The sequence below is a fragment of the Bos javanicus genome, chromosome 16 (genome assembly GCF_032452875.1).
Source record: "Bos javanicus breed banteng chromosome 16, ARS-OSU_banteng_1.0, whole genome shotgun sequence".
NCBI classification, from domain to species: domain Eukaryota; kingdom Metazoa; phylum Chordata; class Mammalia; order Artiodactyla; family Bovidae; genus Bos; species Bos javanicus.
Window position 1 is genome coordinate 42,094,340 of NC_083883.1, and position 21,776 is coordinate 42,116,115.

Genomic DNA, 21,776 nt, shown 5'->3' on the forward strand with positions numbered 1-21,776 from the left:
CATCGATTCTGGGAGCATAAGGCATGAGGAAAATGCTACAATATCTGAAAAAACAGATTCAAAGCAAACTGATACTTTCCTGACTCCGTTGTTTCAAGGGTTCATGAAATACCCTGAACATATGAGAAAAGTACGTACAGAAGATGCAGCTAATGGTACATTCATTCAAGGGCCTGGTGCTATTATAATAGCAAAGCACCATGCAGTTGGCCAGCATCCTGTCATGGATCCTGGAAACATAATTCCCAGATGTGTGTTCCAGCTCGGCCACTAACAAGCTACGTAACTTTGGGCAGATAACTCTCCCTGGGCCTCAGTTTCCTCATCTTCCTCAGTTTCCTCATTCCTTTGCTGTGCTGCCTAATCCACTGAAATGTTGGGAGAATCAAATGAGATCATCTATGTGGAAAGGCTTTGGAAACTGTGAATTTGACGGACAAAACTATGTTTTGAATTTCAAGTCCTGGATCTAAAACTGTCAAAATCCATTCAGGGAAACCGTGAGCCTGGGCCTGCTGACTATGTCAAGCGGCTGTTTTATGTCTCCTACTGGCCAGAACCCTGGTCAGTCCTTTCCTGACTCCAGCCCAACCTCTAGGTAGATAGATGCATCTATATCCACTGGAGTGGCCCTCCTCTAAGTTTGCAGCATCCTTCTATGGATAATGGGGTATGGCATTTTAGCAGTGTCAGATTCACCTACATATTTTTGGATTAAGGCTAAATATCAGAAGACCACTGTAAAAGCAGAATGTCAAATCCAAGAAAAAATAAATAAAGTGAATTAATGCCATGTCTGACTCTTTGTGACCCACTGGACTTTAGCCCACCAGGCTCCTCCATGGAGTTTCCCAGGCAAGAATACTGGAGTGGGTTGTCATTTCCTTAATGCCCTACCATACATTAAGACAGACATGTCCGCTAATCCTAACAATTGTTGCTTTTTCCTGTGTTTAAACAGGTAATGAGTGCTTTGAGATCTTGAAATGGCACACTTTATTTCAACAGAAAGAGATGGATTTCAGAATCTAATACAAGATGGCCTGGATTGGATTAATGGGGTGCAGGCTCTCTACCAACAGGCCAACCTGTCTTCCCTCTGAAGCCAGCTCCTCTGCTTGTGCTGAGTGCTTCCAGGGGAGAGAAACTGCGCAGAAAAGAGACCGTGTGGGTCTCTCACCATCAGCAGTTATGAATAGAACCACTTCAATACATGAAAAATAAAACTGGCTTTCATTATACACCAAAACCAAATGGTTTATTTTCCATATCGAATAACACAGAAATTAGATCCAAAAAAAATCCCATTAAGTCATGGTGCTGTCCCCCTGCCAAGTCAGGATGGTTATCTACAGTCTATTTCTACTTACACGGATATAGTATAGCCTTTGCTAATTTTTCCCTTCTCTGGGAGCTTATTTCCCCTTCCCATAAATAACTGTACTCACAGGTTTGGCTGCTCTTTGTCAGCATAGCAGAATAAGAGAGGGCTCAGGCTCCGGGCCAGCTCGTGTTCTTCAAACTGGCCTGCAGCATCTGTCTTTGCATTGTCCTGTCTGAAGATCAGTGGTAGCCCTTTAGGAAGGAGGGGAAATGTTTGTATCAATCCCACCCAGTGTATCCAAGACAGATGCAAATAATAAAAGGAAAAAATATCATCAAGGGGGAAGAAAGTGATGACTGAATTTATTCAGTGGACTCAGTCATTGTCCAAAAGGCCAGTCTTGACCATGATTAAAGCACTTCTATGGAGTGGGAAAGGTTCAGCAGCTTACACTGTTGAGGTAATCTGTTTGCATTGGCTCCATTTAGTGCATGGAGCAAATAAATCTGAATTCCCATGACCGACTCCAAAGGCCGACTAGAGCAGCCTCTGTACATACCAGTTTTGTTAATCAACCAATACGGAGCCGAAATGAAGATCTTCAAAGATCCTTCTGCTCGACACACAATCCGGATGGTGAGGTTCAGCTGCCGCCGATTGGTGTCATAGAGCCTCATTCTTACCATATAGTTTTGGGTTCCGGGTGGAATGAGCAATTCTTTGCAGAGTGGAAAATTCTCCAGGGACACCCCTAAAGAAAGATAAAACTACTGTCTTTCTGAGTTTCACTTTATAGTTTGTCAAAATAGCCCACAGCCAAACTAAATTTGATTCCTCTTGGAAAAGTCAGTAACTACAGTATTCAACTGGCAGAAACCTTATTAGAATGGACATCTCCCTTTAGCTGGGGTGAGAATAAATATGGTCTAGAAGTCACACTAGAGAGTCTGAACCGTGTAATAATTAGAAGAATGAAAGTCATCAGTCACAGCTCTGGTTATTCAAGAGTTGACTATACAGGCCCTCAGCTGGGTGTCTGAAACCCAATAAACGCCAAGTATAGGGTAAGAGTTAAGGTTTACTGCAGCCTCGCTGCCTGGCTTCAAATTCCCAGTCTGTCCTCACAGCTGTATGACATGGGACAAGCTATTTAACTTCACTGTGTCCATCTGCCAAAAGGGATAACAACAGTATCTACTTCAAGAGCTTCTTATTAAAAGTGATGCTCCCTGTAAACAATGAGAGTGAAGACAAGGAGTGCTCAAAGAGCACACAGTGATGGAGGGTGGGAGGGCGTTTCCATTCTATACAGGGGCTCAGTAAACATTTGTTGAAGAAACATTTAAATATCAGAGCAAAGACCTATTTTTTTTTTAAACAGACAAGTAGGGTTGCAGTATTTTTTCTTTTCGAGATTAAGCTCAAGGATTTACGTATTCAAAAATGTAAGCTTTTCCCTGTGGGACACGCTGCTGAAGTTCAATGAGTTTCAGGTTCCTCATCAGTAAAATGGGGGCCACAGCTGTCTCTCTGCCTGAGACATCCATTGTTGTGAAGATCAAATGAGATGACAGAATGAAATCACTTACAAAACTGTAAAAAAGGTAAATATCTACATCCTTATTATTTCAACATGTCTACAGCAGCCTTAAAGAAACATTCTTTCTGTCCCAAATCTGGAAGGACCCTCTTGCTACAAGAGCTACAGATTAACATAGTGACTCTCTTCACTTCATTCATCCCTACAACTGAAAATGACGATGTATTAACTATTCCAAACCTCAATGTCTTCATCAGTAAAATGGGACTCATAACTACTGCTGTAAGGATTACACGAGAACATGTGTGTCAAAGTATTTGACATACTGTCTGGGGTACCGAGAGTGCTTGGAAAATGTTTTCCCCTTTCCTGAAAGAGGAGAGAGAGAAGATTTTATTCATTCTACAGCTGGTAAAAAGCAAGGTTTGAAAAGACAAAAAGACTTCCTTTAGTCACATATTAAGTGAGCAACACAAGAAAAAAGGCGATGTTGAGTGCTTGCCCTGAGATCTTTTAGTTTTGTTCAGTTTTTTTGTTTCAATGATTTTCTATGTTAGAAGTTTTGCTTTTTTAACTGCATAAATCCTCTGAGCTGGCGCATTTTTTTCCTTTTGATGTGGATCATTGTTTAAAGTCTTTATTGAATTTGTTACAATATTTTCCTGTTTTATGTTTTGGATTTTTGGTCTGGAAGCACGTGGGATCTTAACTCTTCGACCAGGGATCAAACTCACACCCGCTGCATTGGAACGTGAAGTGTTAACTACTGGACCACCAGGGAAGTCCCTGAGCCAACTCACTGCAGTATTATATGTGCTACGATTTCCCCAAAATGTATGCCAAATAGTCATAAGATATCCACTGACACTTTCACAGAATAATTACAAATAATTATTTGACTAAACCCTTACCCAGTTCAATGTTCTGGGAGGTATCAGCTGTGTGGAGAGCCACCTCCTTGCCAGGTTTCAGTGTCCCATTAATGGGCATTCCTTTAACATAAAAATCAAGTTCACAAGGGAGCAAGTTGCAGATGACCACTGTCGGCAGGAGGTATATGGTATGCCCAGGCTGTCTGAAAATCTGTTTTGCACTGTCAGAAAATATGTTGGAGGGCATGTAATCTGGGTAATTCTCCTTCTTTATGGCCACACAAAACCTGTGATGACAAAATGGTGTAAAAATCATCAGCTTGAATGAAGAACTTGAATTTTTTCTCCTTAGATGAGTCTGAGACAGGATAACATTCAAAGGGTTCAATAATTTGGTAAGATATTTGCAAGTTTCAATCCAAACACATTTACTAAGGCATAATCAAATCACAGTAAAACACATGGATTTTACATGTTCAGTTTGATGAATTCTGACAATTATACACACCCCTATAAGCATCACCCGAAACCAATTACAGAACATTTCTCTCATCCCAGAAAGTCCCCTCATATCCCTTTCCAATCAATAACCTCCACCATCATTCAAGCAACCAATTTCTGATAGTCATCATTATAAATTAGCTGTGTCTGTTCTTGAACAGCATAAATAGAATGATACAGGATGTATTTAGTCTTTGTGTCTGGATTTCTTTTTTTTTTGCATTAAGTTTTAACAAGATTCAGCCATGTTGTTGTATGTGTCCGTATTTGGTTCATATGCCATTTTTTTAAAAACTCATTCTAGTGATAACCAACTGGGTTGTATCTGCCGATCAATTTAGTGAGAATGGAAATCCTAACAATCCAATTCATGAACCTGATTGTTTTCCATTTAGTTAATAGGTTTTCATTAATTTTGTTGCTGTTTAGTCACTAAATCGTGTCTGACTCTTTTGCGACCCCATGGACTGAGGCCTACCAGGCTCCTCTAGCCATGGGATTTTTTTTCAGGCAAGAATACTGGAGTGGGTTGCCATTTCCTTCTCCAAGGGATCTTGCTGATCCAGGGATCAAACCCACATCTCCTGCACGGGCAGGCAGATTCTTTACTATCCCTCAGCAAAGCTTTGTAATTCTTAGGGTAAAAGACTGGTATATCATTCCCTAGACTGATTCCTAAATAATAAAAATTTTTGGTGCTACTGTAAACGGTGTTCTTAAAATCACATTTTCCATTTGTTCACGGCTAAAGTATAAGCATATAATTGATTTCTATAGGTTGATCTGGAATTCTGAAGTCTTGATAAAATTATTAAGTCTCATGCTTTTTAAAGGGCTTCCCTGATGGCTCAGATGGTAAAGAATCTGCCTGTAATGCAAAAGACCTGGGTTAAAGACCTGGGTTCAATCCCTGAATGGGGAAGATCCCATAAAGAAAGGAACGGCAACCCACTCCAGTATTCTTGCCTAGAGAATCCGATGGACAGAGGAGCCTGGCGAGCTATATAGTCCATAGGGTCACAAAGAGTCGGACATGACTAAGCAGTTAACACACACATGCTTTAAAAAAAAAAAAATTTATCAATTTTGAATGTTAAACTTATTATATTACTGGGATAAACTTCACTCCCTGGATTCTATTGGGGAGTATCCTGTTAAGAATTTTTGCATCTCTTCATGGTGGAATACTAGTTTTCTTTTTTTCTTTCTTTAATAATAACTATATCACTTTTGGTATCAGGAATATTGGCCTCTTAAAATGAGTCAAAACTATTCCCTCCTCCCCTTCTTTCTGAAAGAGTCTGCAAAGAGCTTATATGATTTCTTCCCTAAATGTCTGTAGAATTCACTAGTGAAGTTTTATGGTCCTAAATGTTCTTTGTGTGAAGCCTCTGTATTACAAATTAAATTTCTTCAATAGATATTGGGTTATTTGAGTTTCCTATTTCTTCTTTGTGTTAGTTTTGGCGATCTGTATCTTTCAAGAAATTTATCCTTCCAGTGTGGAATTTACTTACATAAAATTGTTTATAACAAATCTTTTAATATCTGTAGGGTCTACAGCAGTTCTCCTTTTTCTCTACTCCTTATACGGGCAATTTGTGTTTTCTTGCCTCACAACATGATTGGTCTTATTAGAGGTTTATCAAGCTTGTGAATCTTCAAAAAGCCAATTTTGACACTGTTGATTTTTCCTATTGTTTATTTTCTACTTTGTTGATTTTCATACTTTTCTTTTCCTATTTCTCTGTGTTTAGTTTGCTCTTCTGCATTAAGGAAGAAGTTTAGAGCAGTGATTTTACGTCTTCCTGACTTCCTAATGTGAGCATTAAAAGCTACACATTTCCCTTTAGGACTGCCTTTGCTGCATCCCCCATATTTTAATATGTCTGGTTTTCATTAGTATTTATTTAAAAATATTATTTTCTTTGTGATGTCTTTTGAACCCACAGGTTATTTAGAAATGTACTGCTTAATTTGCAAATATTTGGGGTTTTGTAAGCACCTTATTGTCACTGGCATCTAACTTAATAACTATCATAATAATGAAATACATTGTGAGGGGTTTCAATTCTTTAATATTTGTTAATCTTTGTTTTATGGCACAGGAGATGGTCACCTCTGATGAATGTCCGCAGACACTTGAAATAAAAATGCAATTGGAATTGATGGTTAAAGTGTTTCATAAATGCCAATTGTGACAAGCTGCCTAACAGTGCTGTTCAAAACCATTTATATCTTTATTGTTTTTTGTTTTATAAATCACCAAAAGAGAAGTAGTCTGTTAACAACTGGCAAATCTGGATAAAGGGTATACTGGCATTCTCTATATTCTTCTTGTTCTCCTTTATCTTCACTAAGTAAATGCCTGTCTTTGCTATAAAGGAAACTAAAGCTGACCATCTCTCATTTAAACAAGTTTAAAGTCTAAGTTTGGAAAGATCTCACAATAGCAATCCAGTATTTTTTCTAACATTGAATCTAGTATCATATTACTTGTACTCTTCAGAAGAGGAAATGAGGAGTCTACATGATAATTTTGTCAAACTCCCCAAGAAAAGTCAGTATTAGGTGCACCTTTACCCACATTCCTTTGAAATGTGTCATTTGAAAAATTCCCACCTCTAGGATTTTGCTCCCCAATGTAGGGATGAGAACTTGTCATTGTTTTTTCTTCCCTCTCCAGATATCTTCTCTTTTTAAAGTAAATAAATAAATACACACATACACACATATATATATACATACACTTATTATATATCTATTATCTACATCAGGTCTTAGTTGAGACACTCAGGCTTAGTCGCTCTGAGGCATGTGGGTTCTTAGTTCCTGGACCAGGGATCAAACCTGCATCCCCTGCATTGCAAGGTGGACTCAACCACTGGACCAGCTCAGGGTACAAGGAGGCAGTGTCAGAACTCACTGGACCACAAGGAAGTCCCTTTACATGTCTTCTCTTTAAGCTGATGCAGACAGACCACTTTCTAATCGCATATGTGTGAGTACTGGGTTTGTGGTTGTTTCTCCCATGAATATTAGGTGGTAAGTAACAGCCACTCTCCTGCCCAGGGTTAACTCTTGAATTCTTATGAACTTTAACACTTAAGGAGTAAGAACTTTAGGGTTTTCAATAAGCACAACTGAATCACTAAGAGTCCTCAGAGAAAGCATAAAGGGAAAAAAAATGGCAAAATCTACATGGCATTGCTGCACCATGCTTACCTGAAGAACCGGCTTTTCTCCGTGTCCATGGAGTGGCATTCTCGTTTGCTGCTACTAACTTCGGCAGTCTTCACTACATTGGTCCAGTGAATAGGAGCTTTACAGAAAAACACACCCAGTCCTTTGGGCCGGGCCTGCAGTCGCCAAGAAGTAAGGTGTAAAGGCACAGCAAAAGAGTCTCCTGGCATGATGGCGGGAAGGACCACGGGCTCTGCCACAGAAACACATGTTAGCACTCAGGCATGTCTCCCACCCTGAAGTCCAGCTCAGGGTACAAGGAGGCAGTGTCAGAACTCACTGTCTGGAGCTGACGGGCTGTCCAGTCTCAGTTCCATTGGCGTCTCAAGTCTGTTCTTCACAATGAGGGCTGATCGGACCGTGATCACCTTCCGAGCACTGCCTTCCATTGTTACCGCAAAGACAACCCGGACAGGTGGGAGTGAAGAGAACTATGGAAAAGAGAGAAATTATAAAAAAGTGTGGCTTTTAAAAATCACGCAAATTATAACAACACCGGTCAGAAGGCCTACATAAAGCGTCTTACTATGACTATATATCTTCAGTGAAATGAGTCATTAAGCTCTAAAACCACTCTGCTTTAATAGGAGTGAATATCCTTTAATACCCACTATTATAACAGCCAGTTCTGAAGAGCTGTTTGTACTGGCATGCCTTTCATAGGAAGAATAACGTTTTTTCCTAAATGTGATGAAATTTACTCAATATACCCATACATTGTTTGTTGACATGCCTATAAAAAGCCAACATTTGGATTTCAAAGAACTTTAAAAAAAAAACTTCTTCACGATGATAACTGTCTAAGTTCTGCTCAATAATTACTCTTTTTTTAACAGGACACCAAGGTTCATAAAACTCAAGATACTAGCTATTCACTCACTCAGTCGTGTCTGACTCTTTGCGACCCCATGGACTACAGCATGCCAGGCCTCCCTGTCCTTCACTAAAACCCGGGATATGCATCATTGAGTCAATGATGCCATCCAAGATACTAGAGGAAACTGATTTATTTCTGGTCTTATGGGTGCAGCCACTGTTTCCTATTTGTGTTCATGTGTCTATGCACACATTTAACACACACTTTGTGCTGCTACCATGTGCCAAGAATTTACGGCTTTTTGGTTTTTTTTTTAAATATAAAATTTCACATTAGGTAAAACAGAAGGTTTTTAAAACTATTACTCTGAGTACTCAGAATATATTGATACTGCTTTTTTTTAACTGGAGAAACAAATGACACGACATCTAAGCTTTCCATACTGCTAGTTTTTCATTAAAACAAACAGTATGTGAAAACCAACCTAATAAACAACCAAAGGAAAAGATCCATGTTTTAAACCAAAACTTCCAGGTAGTTCCAAAGCAAAGGAAGAGTACAGATAAACATAACTTCATGTTTACTGCAGCACTATTTACAATAGCCAGGACATGGAAGCAACCTAGATGTTAGTTGACAGAGGGATAGATAAAGAAGCTGGAGTACATATATATATAATGCAATACTGCTGCTGCTGCTGCTATGTCACTTCAGTCGTGTCCGACTCTGTGCGACCCCATAGACGGCGGCCCACCAGGCTCCCCCGTCCCTGGGATTCTCCAGGCAAGAACAATGGAGTGGGTTGCCATTTCCTTCTCCAATGCATGAAAGGGAAAAGTAAAAGTGAAGTCACTCAGTCATGTCCGACTCTTCGCGACCCCATGGTCTGCAGCCTACCAGGCTCCTCCGTCCATGGGATTTTCCAGGCAAGAGTACTGGAATGGGGTGCCATTGCCTTCTCCAATGCAATACTACTCAGCCATTAAAAGGATTGCATTTGAGTCAGTTTTAGTGAGGTGGATGAACCTAGAGTCTGTTATACAGAGTAAGGTAGGTCAGAAAGAGAAAAACAAACAACACATATTATGGAATCTAGAACCTAATATGATGAACCTATTTGCAGGGCAGGAATAGAGACTCAGACATAGAGAACAGACTTAAAGACACAGCGAGGGCAGGAGAGGGTGGGACAAATTGAGAGAGTAGCACTGAAACATGTACATTGCCATGTATAAAATACACAGCTAACGGGAAGGAGCTATGTAACACAGGGAGTTCAACCCGGTGTCTGTGATGACCTAGAGGGGTGGGATGGGATGAGGGTTGGGAAGGAGGTTCAAGAGGGAGGGGACATACATATACCTATGGCTGATTCATGTTGAGACATGGCAGAAACCAACACAATATTGTAAAGCAATTATTCTCCAACTAAAAATAAATAAATTTTTTAAATTAAAAACGAAAAAATTTTTAAGGTGGAGTACAGCCTCCTAGAGTGTTATCAGAAGGACACAATCATCATGAAAGCCTCCGCTGACCCAGCCCAGCAAAGCCCCGGGAGAACGAGGGCCCAGTAACACCTGTCTTAAATCTCGATCTTGTTGTCTCTATGCTTATCTGAAATTTCACATTTTGAAACTTACTATCCTCAAGGAGAAGAAATTATAAGCAAAAACCACAAGACAGCCTTTTAATGTCATCCTGCGGTGATGTTTCAAAAATCAAATAGGGGAGGGAATCTTACTATTTTTCATTCTGAATTACTTTCATGTTGACCTTTGGGGGAAAACCTGTAAAATACATATAGCTGTACAAAGGTTAATTTATATTTAATTTAGAAAAAGAGACCTTGGACCAAAACATTTGCCCTTTTTTTTTCTCCTTCCCTATAATATTCAGTCTCATATACCAAGTTAGGTGAAAACATTTCCTTGCAAGTTCTTTTAAAAGGAAGGAAATCATTAACAGAGAATGAAAAAGATAAATTCCAACCACAGAGTCCAGTGGTCATCAGGAGCTATGTGTGCACTCAGTAAACACAGTGACCAGAAAAATCATACTCACATAAACTTGGGGATGGATAATATTTGTCCTGCTGCTCGGGCTGCCGATCTAAGAAAGATCCCCAAAGTCAAAGAATCAGTACAGAGCTAAGGCACAGGCATCGTTAAATTCAACAAAAACTTCAGTTGTTTGCAAGGGCGATGTTTATACATACTCTTAGGTAAAGTACGGTCTACTATGAAGAAAAAGCATCTTGGAAGATATGGGAAAAGCAATATTCATTTTACAATCATTCAATATATACAAAATTCTCCAGGATACATCAAGACAATAGAAAGGTGTCTCTGGGGGAAATTAGTCCTTTTGTTCCTGAATGTGAACTTGGGCAGAAAAAAAGTCATCTTGAAAGAAAGCTTCTTTTTCTAAGAAACTTGGGGCACGAGACAGACCATGAAAACATCAGTGTCTTCCAAGAACATATTTCATGAAGCAAGAGAGCATGAGGAAAGCTCCCACATCTCCGTCAATCTGTGCTTTCCTAGTCACCACTGGCTACTCAGCAAGGAACATCATTACCCCTCGAAGTGTGACTGTCTGGCAAGAGCACCCATGGCAGTTGTATCAGCTGGGATGGCAGCCCCCACCTGCACATTCTGGCCAGATAAAATGGAGTTGCACAGGTAGGGTAATATGTGTTGATGCTAATTTTAGGTCCTGTTTTTCTACTAAAACTGACCACTGGCTGGCTTATCTATATGGTGATTATCAAAGCCTATGACTGACCCAAAATATTCTTCCCAGCACTAGGAAAAATGAAGAACGAGAAAATTTCATTTACAATGGATAGCCAACAAGGACCCACTGTACAGCACAGGGAACTCTGCTCAGTGTTATATGACAGCCTCGATAGGAGGGGAGTTTGAGGGAGAATGGACATGTATGGCTGAGTCATTCTGCTGTCACCTAAAACTATTACAATATTGTCAATCAGGCTATACTCCAATATAAAATAAAAAGTTAAAAAAAGAAAGAAAATTTCACTAGAGCAAGGCTACTACAGGCCTGTCTGACTGCCTGGCTTTGAGGGTGTGTGGCCAAGGCACAACCCTGCCACTGAACACCCTTGCCACAGCCACACACCGTAGAGGATGAGGAATTCTTATCTGGTGCAGCGTATCGGAAAAAGGTCCCGACTTTGTCCACAGACACTGGGCTCACTTGCTCCCAGCCATTCACTCTCACTTGCAGTTGATGGATCCGGAGGTCATGGGTGTGTCTGTCAGGCAGAACACGGAAAAAGACATTAAGCACAATCCTATCAAGGGAGGAGTAGAAGCAAAGCCTGAAATTGGATTTACTGCATAATGACATAAAAACCCAGCTGGCCAAACTTTTTGGTGATTACCTAATGCAAGGGAAATCAAGAGGATATTTTTAACTGTGTCTTATGCTTAAAACAAAACTGCAAGATGTACAGAGCTTGAGTAAGAGTGGCAGCTGCCCTCCCTCTGTACAAACCAGGTGAACTAGCTAGGGTCTATCTTCCACCCACCCCTACACCTCAACCTTCGTGAAATGATAACATCAGCTAAAATTGGGACAGTGGGGTAGTGAAAATGCTGCGCTAGCAATGTAATCACATAACCACACTCTTGGAAATGCCTAAAACGACATTTTCTCCTTGGTTCTTTTGTGGAATCTCCAGCTTCTCTCAGAACCACACTCAGTCACTGGGCTCCAGTCCTAGAAGCTTACAGACAGGGTAATGAGACACAGAGCCCGCAGGGTTTTAGGGCTAAAGTGCTCTGCTGAAACTGCAGTAGAAGGCAGTGGGCAGAACAGGAGGAACGGGAGGAAATTGCACATTTAATTCTATTTTAGATTCTGCCTAATTCAAGCCAGAAGCCTGAAATGAGGAATTGGACTTGAGGCTGACAGGAAGGGAAGAGGGGAGGGAGGCAGGGAGTGGGGGACAGGATGCCAAAGGGGGAAATGCCAGAGAAGGCATTTTTCAATGAATTCAAGCAGAAAGGTGGGACTTAAAATGAGTTACAAAACATGGAAACGGAAATGACAAAAAAGCCAAACCGCTCCTACAACAGAGGCAGTGCTTATTAAGAAATACAGCAAATGGTTCTATAATTAGCTTCTCCAGGAACTCTGTGGAACAGAAAAATGCTCACCACTCTTCCCTGGAAATTCTAACATGGTTTCCAGGTACATGTGCCCAGTGCAGTGATTTTTTTTATAAACTGTTTTTTTCCTAAAAATCACTGGAGGCACCCAAGTTCAGAACTCTTGCCACTAGGGAATAATGTGCACAGGCACAGAGCTATATGGAAGGAAGAAGTGTTTGAGCATACAAAGAATCAACGCACCAAGAACACACATGACCACAGAAGGCTGAAGCCAACCTCTTAAGTTATAGATGATGAGGCTCAAACGCTAAAATCTTAACTATTCAGTATCCACCAGACAGCCCTTCTACTTAAAAATGTTGGCAAGTAAAAGAAGATTTTATTACACATTTTACACCCTCTCAGTTACCAGGCACAATGTTCTTTTGCATTTATTCCCGGCCTTCAACTGGTGGTTTTGAGTGCATCAGTAAGTGGTCTCCTTAAGTGAGTTATTCTTAGAATGAGAGTATCTTATGCAGCTTTCCTGGGGGTCCACTGGTTAAGAATCCTTCCAATGCAGGGGACATGCGTCTGACCCCCGGTCTTGGAACTAAGATCCCTCATGCTGTGGAGCAACTAAACCCATAAGCCTCAACTACTGAGCCCACACACTCAAGAGCCTGAGCCTCGCAACTAGAGAGTCCGTGCACCATAATGGAAGATCGGAAGATCCCACATGACACAGTGAGGATCCCTCGTGCCACAGCTAAGGTTTGACACAGCCAAATAAATAAATATTAAGAAAAAAAAGAATGAAAGCATCTTATCAGCTTTGCTTCCTGAAACCATCTGCTTGCTGAAAGGGCACATGTGTAGCTTAAAACTCACTGTGCTTTGATAATGTTTTTCATAAGACCATGTCACCACTCCATCATGAAAACCAGCTAGGATGCAATGAACTGGAGAGCTATGATCTGTCTATGCTTCAACCAAAGTAGTTACATGGAACATACCAGTTACCACCTCACCTGTCAAATATAGGGATAACTGATGGAAAGAAACGTATTCCCAAATAGTCTTTGTATTTTTTTAAAAAGGAAACACTGGTTTTCTAAATGCCTTTTAAAAATAAAACAGTAAAGTCATTAACAAAGGAAAGTGAAGAGGCAAAACACTAGAGACGATTATTTATATATATATATATTCCCCCCCTTTTTTTAAGGCAAAAAGAAAACCACATTTTACCTGTGTCTTAGCTTTCCTCTTGCTTCAAATTCAAAGGGAATCTCTTCACCCGTCAGGACTTCTCGCCACTCGCTAACGTTGTGAGCATCATCAAGAAGCGTTCCGTTCCCTTCCGGAACCACCCCTGGACTCCCGCTGTGAGACAGTGCAGCCCTGGAACCAAAGCAGACAGTATCAGCTGGTCCCTCTTTCTCTCCACCCCTCTCTCACCCAGAACTCAGGGCTGGAAACAGGAACCCTCTCAGGAGGCAATTCGCAGCAATAAGGCCATATAACCTGGCTGCAAAAGAGGACCTTACAGGTCAGTAACTCAAGTTAACTTCATGATCAATCACAACATTTGAAACTTTACAAATAGCTAGAAAGCAATCACTGCAGAAGCACCTGCTGCCAGCAGTAGAGTTTGGTACCCAAGGAGTTATGTAAGCTAGTTGTGACTTTTAACTGTAGTATTAGAAAACCTGAATGAATTTCTTGGCCAACCTAATATTTAAGTGACTTTTTTTTTTAAGTGACTAAAAAAACTGACTTAAAAAAAAAAAAGTTTCTTCTAGAGCACTACCATACTTGGTGGAGGCAAGAGAAATACGTTCTCAAATAAACTGATTCTGGTCCTCATTTCATATACTTCACTACTAAATTGGGAAGATCAGTCTGCATTTGGAGAGTTGAGCCAAGGTCTAAATCCGCAGAAAGTTGTTAGAGAGCCTTCTCACTTGGCTTAGGTGAACTCATTTGTTCTCCCAACTCCACCCAGTTCCACCTGGTCTCAAGTGTGCTGCAGGTTTGGAAGATAATTCGGGGTGGAGGTGAGGGATATGAGAAGTATTTTCAAGCAGTTTTGGAAGAAAAATGGGCAAACCATTTGATTTCATAATAGCATACAGCTTTTCTTAAAGAGGGAAGTAGAATGAAGACCAAGGAGAAAGGATGGAGTGACTTTTCTTTCAAATCCTTAAACTACTCAACTTTTACTTTAAAAACAATGGATGCCCAGGCATCAAGATCACAGTTTGGATATTTCAGACTCAAAATCTACTTCTCTGACTACAGACTATACGTAGAACCAGAACCTCCATCATTAGCCTCAGCAAGACATCATGTTATTGATTCAAATGCAATGGATCCCAAGAGCCTCACAGAGGGCCCGGCTTGCTCTGCTGGGTTGGTACACAGGAGCCTGTGGTGAGAGAGATGGCACCAGGTGACAGATCCCGTGTTCCTTACCTGGTGGGCGTGGTGGTCAGGGTGGCAAACCACAGAGTGCAGCCTGTATGATTCCTCAGAGCAAAAGGGACAAACGGCTGCCGGCGCTTGGGGGCTTTCATCTCTGCTGTGAGCAAACAGAAGGCCGTCAGCGCACGCCCTGACCTGTGTGGCAGAGACCCTCCCGGAACCTGGAGGCAGTGCCCACCATGGCCTCTTGCGCAAAGAGGCTGATAGTGGAGAGAAAAATGAACGAAGCACCACAACTGTGCTGACAGGCCAAGCAGGGCATCTCCATGTACTCTGCCGCCTACTGTGAGATGACTCCGTCCCCCACAACTGACTGTGATGGTTGACAACTCTCGCCTCACAATTCTCCCGTGATTCTTATGGGCCTTAACTCTCGCCTCACAATTCTCCCGTGATTCTACCACGGCTGGCATCAAGACAGACAGACATGAACCTCTACTGCTTCCAAGAAAGCCATTCTAAATGGATAACCTGAACTGCAGCAAGACAGAACACATGTTACTTGTATCACTTTGTCCAAAACACTTGTACTTTCAGGAAGCTCTCTTTTGCATAACAATTACCCTTGAGTCATACTAAGCACATTTATAAAAAAAATGAAAACATCCTTTCCTGTTCTCTTACATATGCAGTTGTGGGTTTTCCTCCCTGGAAATTCAAAAAGATACTATCCCAAAGCTATTTAAATGAAGTTTTTAGCTCATTTTTCTTGCACAGATATCCTCACCATCTGTATAAGGCAGGTTCTATGGAGATGCCAAGAGGAACACAAAATATGGTTTCCTTCACAAAGCAGCTTCTAATCGGGGAAACTGGAGAGAAACACTGATCCATATGAAACGGATCCATATGATCCAGTTCTAGGGGGAGCTGGACCTGACGATGAACACTGGAAACAGACTAAGGAAGGCTCTCTGGTGCCCCTGCAGCCTGCTGCGCACTCCTGGGAGCAGAGAGGCCCTGGCTCCTACCAGGGCCTGTGCTTCCTCTACTGGCCACACAAAGAGAGAGCGAGGTGGGAGCAGGAACTACAAAGGCAGCACCAGCCCAGGGCTGGGAGCCTCCAGGCTGACGTGCTCAACAACACACACCCGGCTGACAAAAACGGGCGAGGCCCAGTCTTACTCTGTGTCTGGCTTTAAAGCACAAAGACAGCCCTCGGAAGACCAGGATCCAAGTGGTCTGCAGCTGTGGAGAAAATGACAGCTGGAGGTGCCTGCAGTTGCCGGCTGAGAAGACTACAGCAAAATTCAATTCATCTTCTAGGACCGTGTGTTTCCTGCCAGCAAAATCAAGAAGGCCAACCCCATCAAAGCCTGCTTCTCCCACCTCTCAGGTACGGCACAGGGGCAGTATGGTTAAGTCAGTGTCACATCTTCTAAAAAGTAACCACTGTTTCCTTTTCCCTTTGTAGCTTCTTAAGTTTTCAGAAGTTAGTGCTCTACACACGCCACAACAAGCCATTTCAGGTTAAGACAAGTTCTGTTTTGGTAAGAACAATGGCTCAGGGGAGTCTAAGTAAGTAAGTAGGCTCCAGCGTGTTCCCACAACTTAGTGGTTAGCTTTTTAGAGACACCTCAAATGCATCTAAATATAATCTCCACCTAGAATATGCTCATTTCTCATCCCAATGGCCTCATTTAGTTCCCAAGGCTTGATTTAAAAAAAAAAAATCAGTGTTCAACAAGTTGAAAATTAAGGAGTAGCTGTGAGGCTGCTGACAAGAGCAGAGGGGGAGTAAAAAATTTAAGAGCTGTCAGCAGGGTAAACAGTACTCACTGTGGCACCTTGAAAGGAGCCTCCCTCTCCTTGAGCCAGAAAGCAGCTTTACTGAAGGAGATAAAGGGCCCAGGAGGAAAAGCAGCCAGATGTGCTTTCATATCCCACTGTGAGCCAGACGCTAAGTTTCCATTTGCAAATTAGATTTAAAAAGAACAGGTGGCAAGTAGCTTTGATCACACTGTAACATGGAATAAAGTGCTAGGAACCCATATAAAGGTATTCATGAGTATATGGCTGTGAAATTAAATAGCCTAGGTAGGCACACTGCTAAGGTCCCCAAGCTGATTGTGCGGATTGCACATACCCACAGGGACTTCAACAGCCTGCCTCACTGAAGATAAAAATACGTGGAGGGGCTCACAAGTCTAAACTCACAGGGGAAGGAGCGGACATCTTCCACACTAGAGTCCAGCTCAGCTATGTACCTGCCTTGGGCATAGCGCCAGAGGACAAAAGCCCCAAGCTCACCAAAGAGAACAGGATTCCCTGGTGGCCTCAGAAACCTCCTTTGGTGACCAGACCTAATTGGTTCATAGGCTAAAAGAACCCCAAGCTCCTCACATCCACATTTACCTTAAATAGCTCCAGCTGAGGAAATGTCTGCCCTGTGGACCCGATGCCCAGGGAAATGTGACCATTATACACAGTGCGGGTTCTTATGCTCTGTAAGGAGCTCAGCCTATCAGAAAGGTCCTGGCTTGTAAATCATGCGAAATAAAGTCCCAGGCCTCTCATGTGAATGGAGGCAAATTACTTATTCTCTCTGAGCTCTTGTCCCCATGGACTACACAGGAATAATGCTCTGCTTAGCCCAAAAGATGAAATAACAAATAAAGAAAAACTAAGAAGTATAAATTCATGAAACAATGAAGAATCAAGCCTGGGCTTTGGGAGCCCTCCTCACGAACATCAATCCTAGCAAAACCTTTCAGAAAAAAAACATAGTACTGCCCTCATTTATTAATATCCCTGTTCTGAACTCCTAGTAGAGGAAGCTCAGAAGGTATATTTTTACAAAATACACTATGACCCAGGATCTGGTGGTGGTAGCCAAGGACAAACATAAATCGTTCACATTAAACTGCACTCCTTCACACAAAAGAAGAACTGAACATTTTGGGATTCTAATTCCTTGAAGTTTATGATGTCTTCCTCTCATATTCACTTACCAGTCAAATTCTCAAGAACCCTTAAAGGATCAGAGATAGAAACAAAAAACATTCTTTTTTCTACCTCCTAAGAACCTCAATTCATTTCTAAGGAAATTAAGATTTGTGTCTAAGCAATCATTTACTGGAAATTTTTTTCTGAGCTCCATTCCTGATCATCATAGCTCCTACTCCACACCGCCCTTTGCATTACCATGAGAATAAACATTCACAGAGTAGTCTATAAACAAAGACTTGCTGCAGGGCTTGATGGAGGACGGTTTTCTTGATTTTCAGTATAGACATCACCTCTAACTGACACTGGATGCTTCTGCGTCATACACTGTGGAGCTGATTTCATTTCCACTAAAGGTTAAAAAGCAGATGCAAGAGACAGAATAAGAATCAGCACGTCACTTCCTTCTAATACAAGACAGCACTTTGTCCATTAGTTGGAAATGATCTTTCCTGTTATTAAAACAAAGTACTCATAACTGGGTATACCCCCATTTGGCTCCCGTGTTCACAGAAAATAAGATGTACAAGGCAGTTCTCAAAACAGGAAAATAAAGCAAGCCCTCGCTTGGCTGTACTGTACCTCTAGCATAGATCTGGTGCTCTAGGTTAGTCAGACTGGCTGTACTCCTAGTTCTAAGGTAGACAAGGGGGAGGCCTGGTAGACAGGAGAGACAAAGTTAGAGGGTGAGAATCAATATAGCATAAAAGAAGATTCGTCTCTGAAACATTAGCGCAAACAGTGTACATTACAAGCACAGCAAGCATCATGCACTTATTGGCTCATTCCTCTGGTGATCACTAGGCGCTCATGAGGTACTTGATGAGGTGAGCCAGACAACTTTAATGCTGGCTTTTACTGTGGAGCCTGTGTCAACAGAGCATGCTCCTTTTTTTCTCTGTTGGGAAAAGAAAATGTACTCACATTTACTGGAACAGAATGACCAGCCTTTTGAGGATTTTTAATTTAAAGCATGCTTGTTCTCACATGGCATAGAAAAGTTACCAAGAACAAGCAGTACAGATTTTAGTGGGAGCTGCTCCGCTCCAATTGGAAACGGCGGTAGCAGTAGAATGCTAGCCCCTAACGGGTCTCAAAAATTCAAGGGGAATAATCAGCCTGTGTTCCAAGCCTACAGTCTCAGTTGAGGAGTTACCTCATGGTCTTATTTACATTACATGTTAACCATGGACATTTCCAGAACACTTTTTTTTTTAATATTTCCATAAAGGGTCCCTGATTACAAAACTAATGAATTAAGATGCCATGCCATCCAGGTTTACCTACGGAATCTCAGCCCTTACTGAACAAAGCCAATGATAATATCAAAAAAGAGGCCGTTATTTTCTTTCCCAGCCAAAGAAACAGTTAAGAAATCAGCGGCTCCCTTAGGCTGAACTTCATACTAAGAACCTCTAGTTCAAGGGCTTATTTTGAAGCTGGCCTGAATAAAATGCACAAATCTGGGGGGGATCATTACTAAATATTCCAGAGTAAAAGCTGAAGGTTTGTGATTGGTTCAACAAGATCCAAACCGACTGACCTTGGAAACAAATGCCCAAAAATTACTTTAGCAGGCCTAGTAGAAGAATGCAATCCCACTTGCTATTCTATCATCCAAGAAGTCTAAATAAGAAGAGAGTGTGGAAATTTAGGTATGTTCACTCATGCCTAATTAAAAAGATATATTAAAACTTTATAAGCCTAAGTAACCACAAAAATCCGTAAGTAAATAAAAATCTAGCTTTAATTTAGCACAGGCATTTACCATACATACGGTAGCTTATTAACTATAAAGAAAGAGGAGATGTTAAAATAAAAGGGGGAGAGGTGGCAGAGGGACAAAAGAAAGTCCTTCACAAAATCGTAAAGATTCAGCCTTCTTAGTGTTTGCACTGAGTCTGGATTTAAAATCCCTCTGCATGAATAATGTTTTTAGAAACACACTCTTTAGGACACATTACATATTACAAAGATTATTTAGAGCCTTCTGGGTAGACGAAGGCTCCGTTACATTCTCTCAACACACAAATGGGGAAGGTCAGAGGAGGAGCTAGAATCGAAACTGATGATATCTGAGAAGCCCTGGCTTCCAAGCAATGGCCTTGAGACTCAGAAGCAACAGCCTGGGAACACACAGAGCAAACAGAGCTGACGTGGCCTTGTTCCTCCTTCAAGAAGTACAAGGCAGATAGAAAATCCATTTATACACCCTGAGGAGAGACGAACCAGTTCAAATACTTCGTACACTAAGAAAATCCATCTTCCCGTGACACGTTTGCAGACCAGATGGAATAGTTAAGTATTCATGAGCCATGTTAAGTCCGGCCAAGACTCCCCAAAGAAACCACACTGAAAGAGCTGGGCTGAGTTGAATTTGGATGACAATGGCTTGTGGAACAACTAAGGACCATGCCGTTGGCCATCACAACCTCCCCAGCTCTGAGGAAATCAGAGCTCCATGGTAAAGCGTTAAATAAGGAAAGAAAACACTGTTAACAGAGAACACACTGACTTCTCTATCTTTCAGAGGCTGGGCATTCAATTATTTTCTCCTTTATAGTACAGGCCCCCCCGTGAAACAATTGCTTCCACATGGGAGCCCGCCCTCCCTCTCTTCAAGAATATATCCAAACTCTCTAATCTTTAGATTCAGACACCTGAAAAGATGTTCTTCAAAATCCAGTCAATTAAACTGTTCTGCTGAGCAAACCACAAATTGACCAATGGCCACCCCAGTGCATTTCCAGGTGCCCCAGTTTATGCGCCACGTGACCGGAATTGAGGAACAGCACACAGCAGGTCCTTTTCCTCCCACAATGGTGGAATGAGAGCTGAGAGGAAAAGTTCAGTGTGTCATGCCAGAAAGAAAAAGAAAAATGTCCCTTCCACAGAATAAAACAGTTGTAGAAGGCAATCGGAATTTCCTGTAGGTTTTTCCATAGAAAATGATGGTTCTATTTGAATTTCTCACTGAAACATGGCTGTGTAGGTCAAAGGTGATTTAGTCAGACATGTGTAGAGAAAAACCTTACTTTGTCCAAAGCATGGAGGATCCACTGACGAGCCCATCCAGTCTTCAGATGGGGTGGGGTCTACTTCCTTGTCCTGTTTACAGTAATCTGCCATCCATGATTCCTTGGTACTTATGTATTGGTCTAGGAAAAATTCCCCAAAGATATTGAGAACACAAACAGTAAAGATTGAGAGTTCAAGTCACATCAATTCAATTCAGCAAAACAAGCTTTTATCGAATGCCTGGCTAAATGTGGAGCCCTATGCTAGACTCTGAGAAAACTGGTTCCCTGAAGAACCTCATGCTCCACTGGAAGAAATGAACGTTAGCAAAACAACCATCACCACAAAACTCTCCCACAATGTGAAAGGAGCTAAAAGAAAGATACAAACAAAATGCTATGGGAGCATGTAACAGGGGAAGGTTTATTCTGCGTTGGCAGAAGTGGAGGAGCACACGGCCAAGTGCATGGCAATCACCAGAGACGTGAGGACCTTTGTTCTGGGTCTTGAAGCAGGTAGGGTTACCAACAGGACTAGACAGGATATTCTAGGCAGAAAGAACAGCACATGTAAAGACTTTAAGATATGAAAGCACACGTCACACTTAGGGAACACAGAATACTGCGGTGTGACTCTGGTACAACATGCTGGGGTACAGGGGACATAGCAAAGAAGCCTAGGCAAGAGAACAACTTGCTTTGTGAAGAGCGTGGCATGCCATGCTAAGGGGCAGGGTTTGGAGGCAGAAAGACCAGCTAGGAGGCCACCAAACTCAGGAGACTGAAATCCAGCGGACAGTTCTCCACAAGTGGCTTTACTTTTTCAACAGGATAATTATAACAGGAAGAGCAGGTTAACAAAATTATTACACACCACACTTGGATAAAGACCTTCTTTACTAATTAAAATA

The 21,776-nt window shown here is 41.6% G+C and overlaps 1 protein-coding gene across 11 annotated transcripts in view; it reads right to left on the reverse strand.

Moving 5' to 3' along the window:
* VPS13D (vacuolar protein sorting 13 homolog D) overlaps nucleotides 1-21,776 on the reverse strand; it is a 272,136-nt gene that overhangs the window by 155,169 nt on the left and 95,191 nt on the right. For 6 of the 11 annotated variants that reach the window (XM_061382664.1, XM_061382666.1, XM_061382675.1 and 3 more), the window contains 11 exons: nucleotides 20,884-21,006; nucleotides 18,431-18,505; nucleotides 14,894-14,999; nucleotides 13,667-13,819; nucleotides 11,442-11,577; nucleotides 10,362-10,409; nucleotides 7,761-7,911; nucleotides 7,463-7,673; nucleotides 3,776-4,023; nucleotides 1,884-2,075; nucleotides 1,449-1,575 (listed from right to left, as the gene is read on the reverse strand). In XM_061382664.1, coding sequence (XP_061238648.1) covers nucleotides 1,449-1,575; nucleotides 1,884-2,075; nucleotides 3,776-4,023; nucleotides 7,463-7,673; nucleotides 7,761-7,911; nucleotides 10,362-10,409; nucleotides 11,442-11,577; nucleotides 13,667-13,819; nucleotides 14,894-14,999; nucleotides 18,431-18,505; nucleotides 20,884-21,006 — 1,570 coding nt within the window. The remainder of the gene's footprint in view (nucleotides 1-1,448; nucleotides 1,576-1,883; nucleotides 2,076-3,775; nucleotides 4,024-7,462; nucleotides 7,674-7,760; nucleotides 7,912-10,361; nucleotides 10,410-11,441; nucleotides 11,578-13,666; nucleotides 13,820-14,893; nucleotides 15,000-18,430; nucleotides 18,506-20,883; nucleotides 21,007-21,776) is intronic. The other 5 variants (XM_061382667.1, XM_061382669.1, XM_061382668.1 and 2 more) reach the window with 5 other exon arrangements.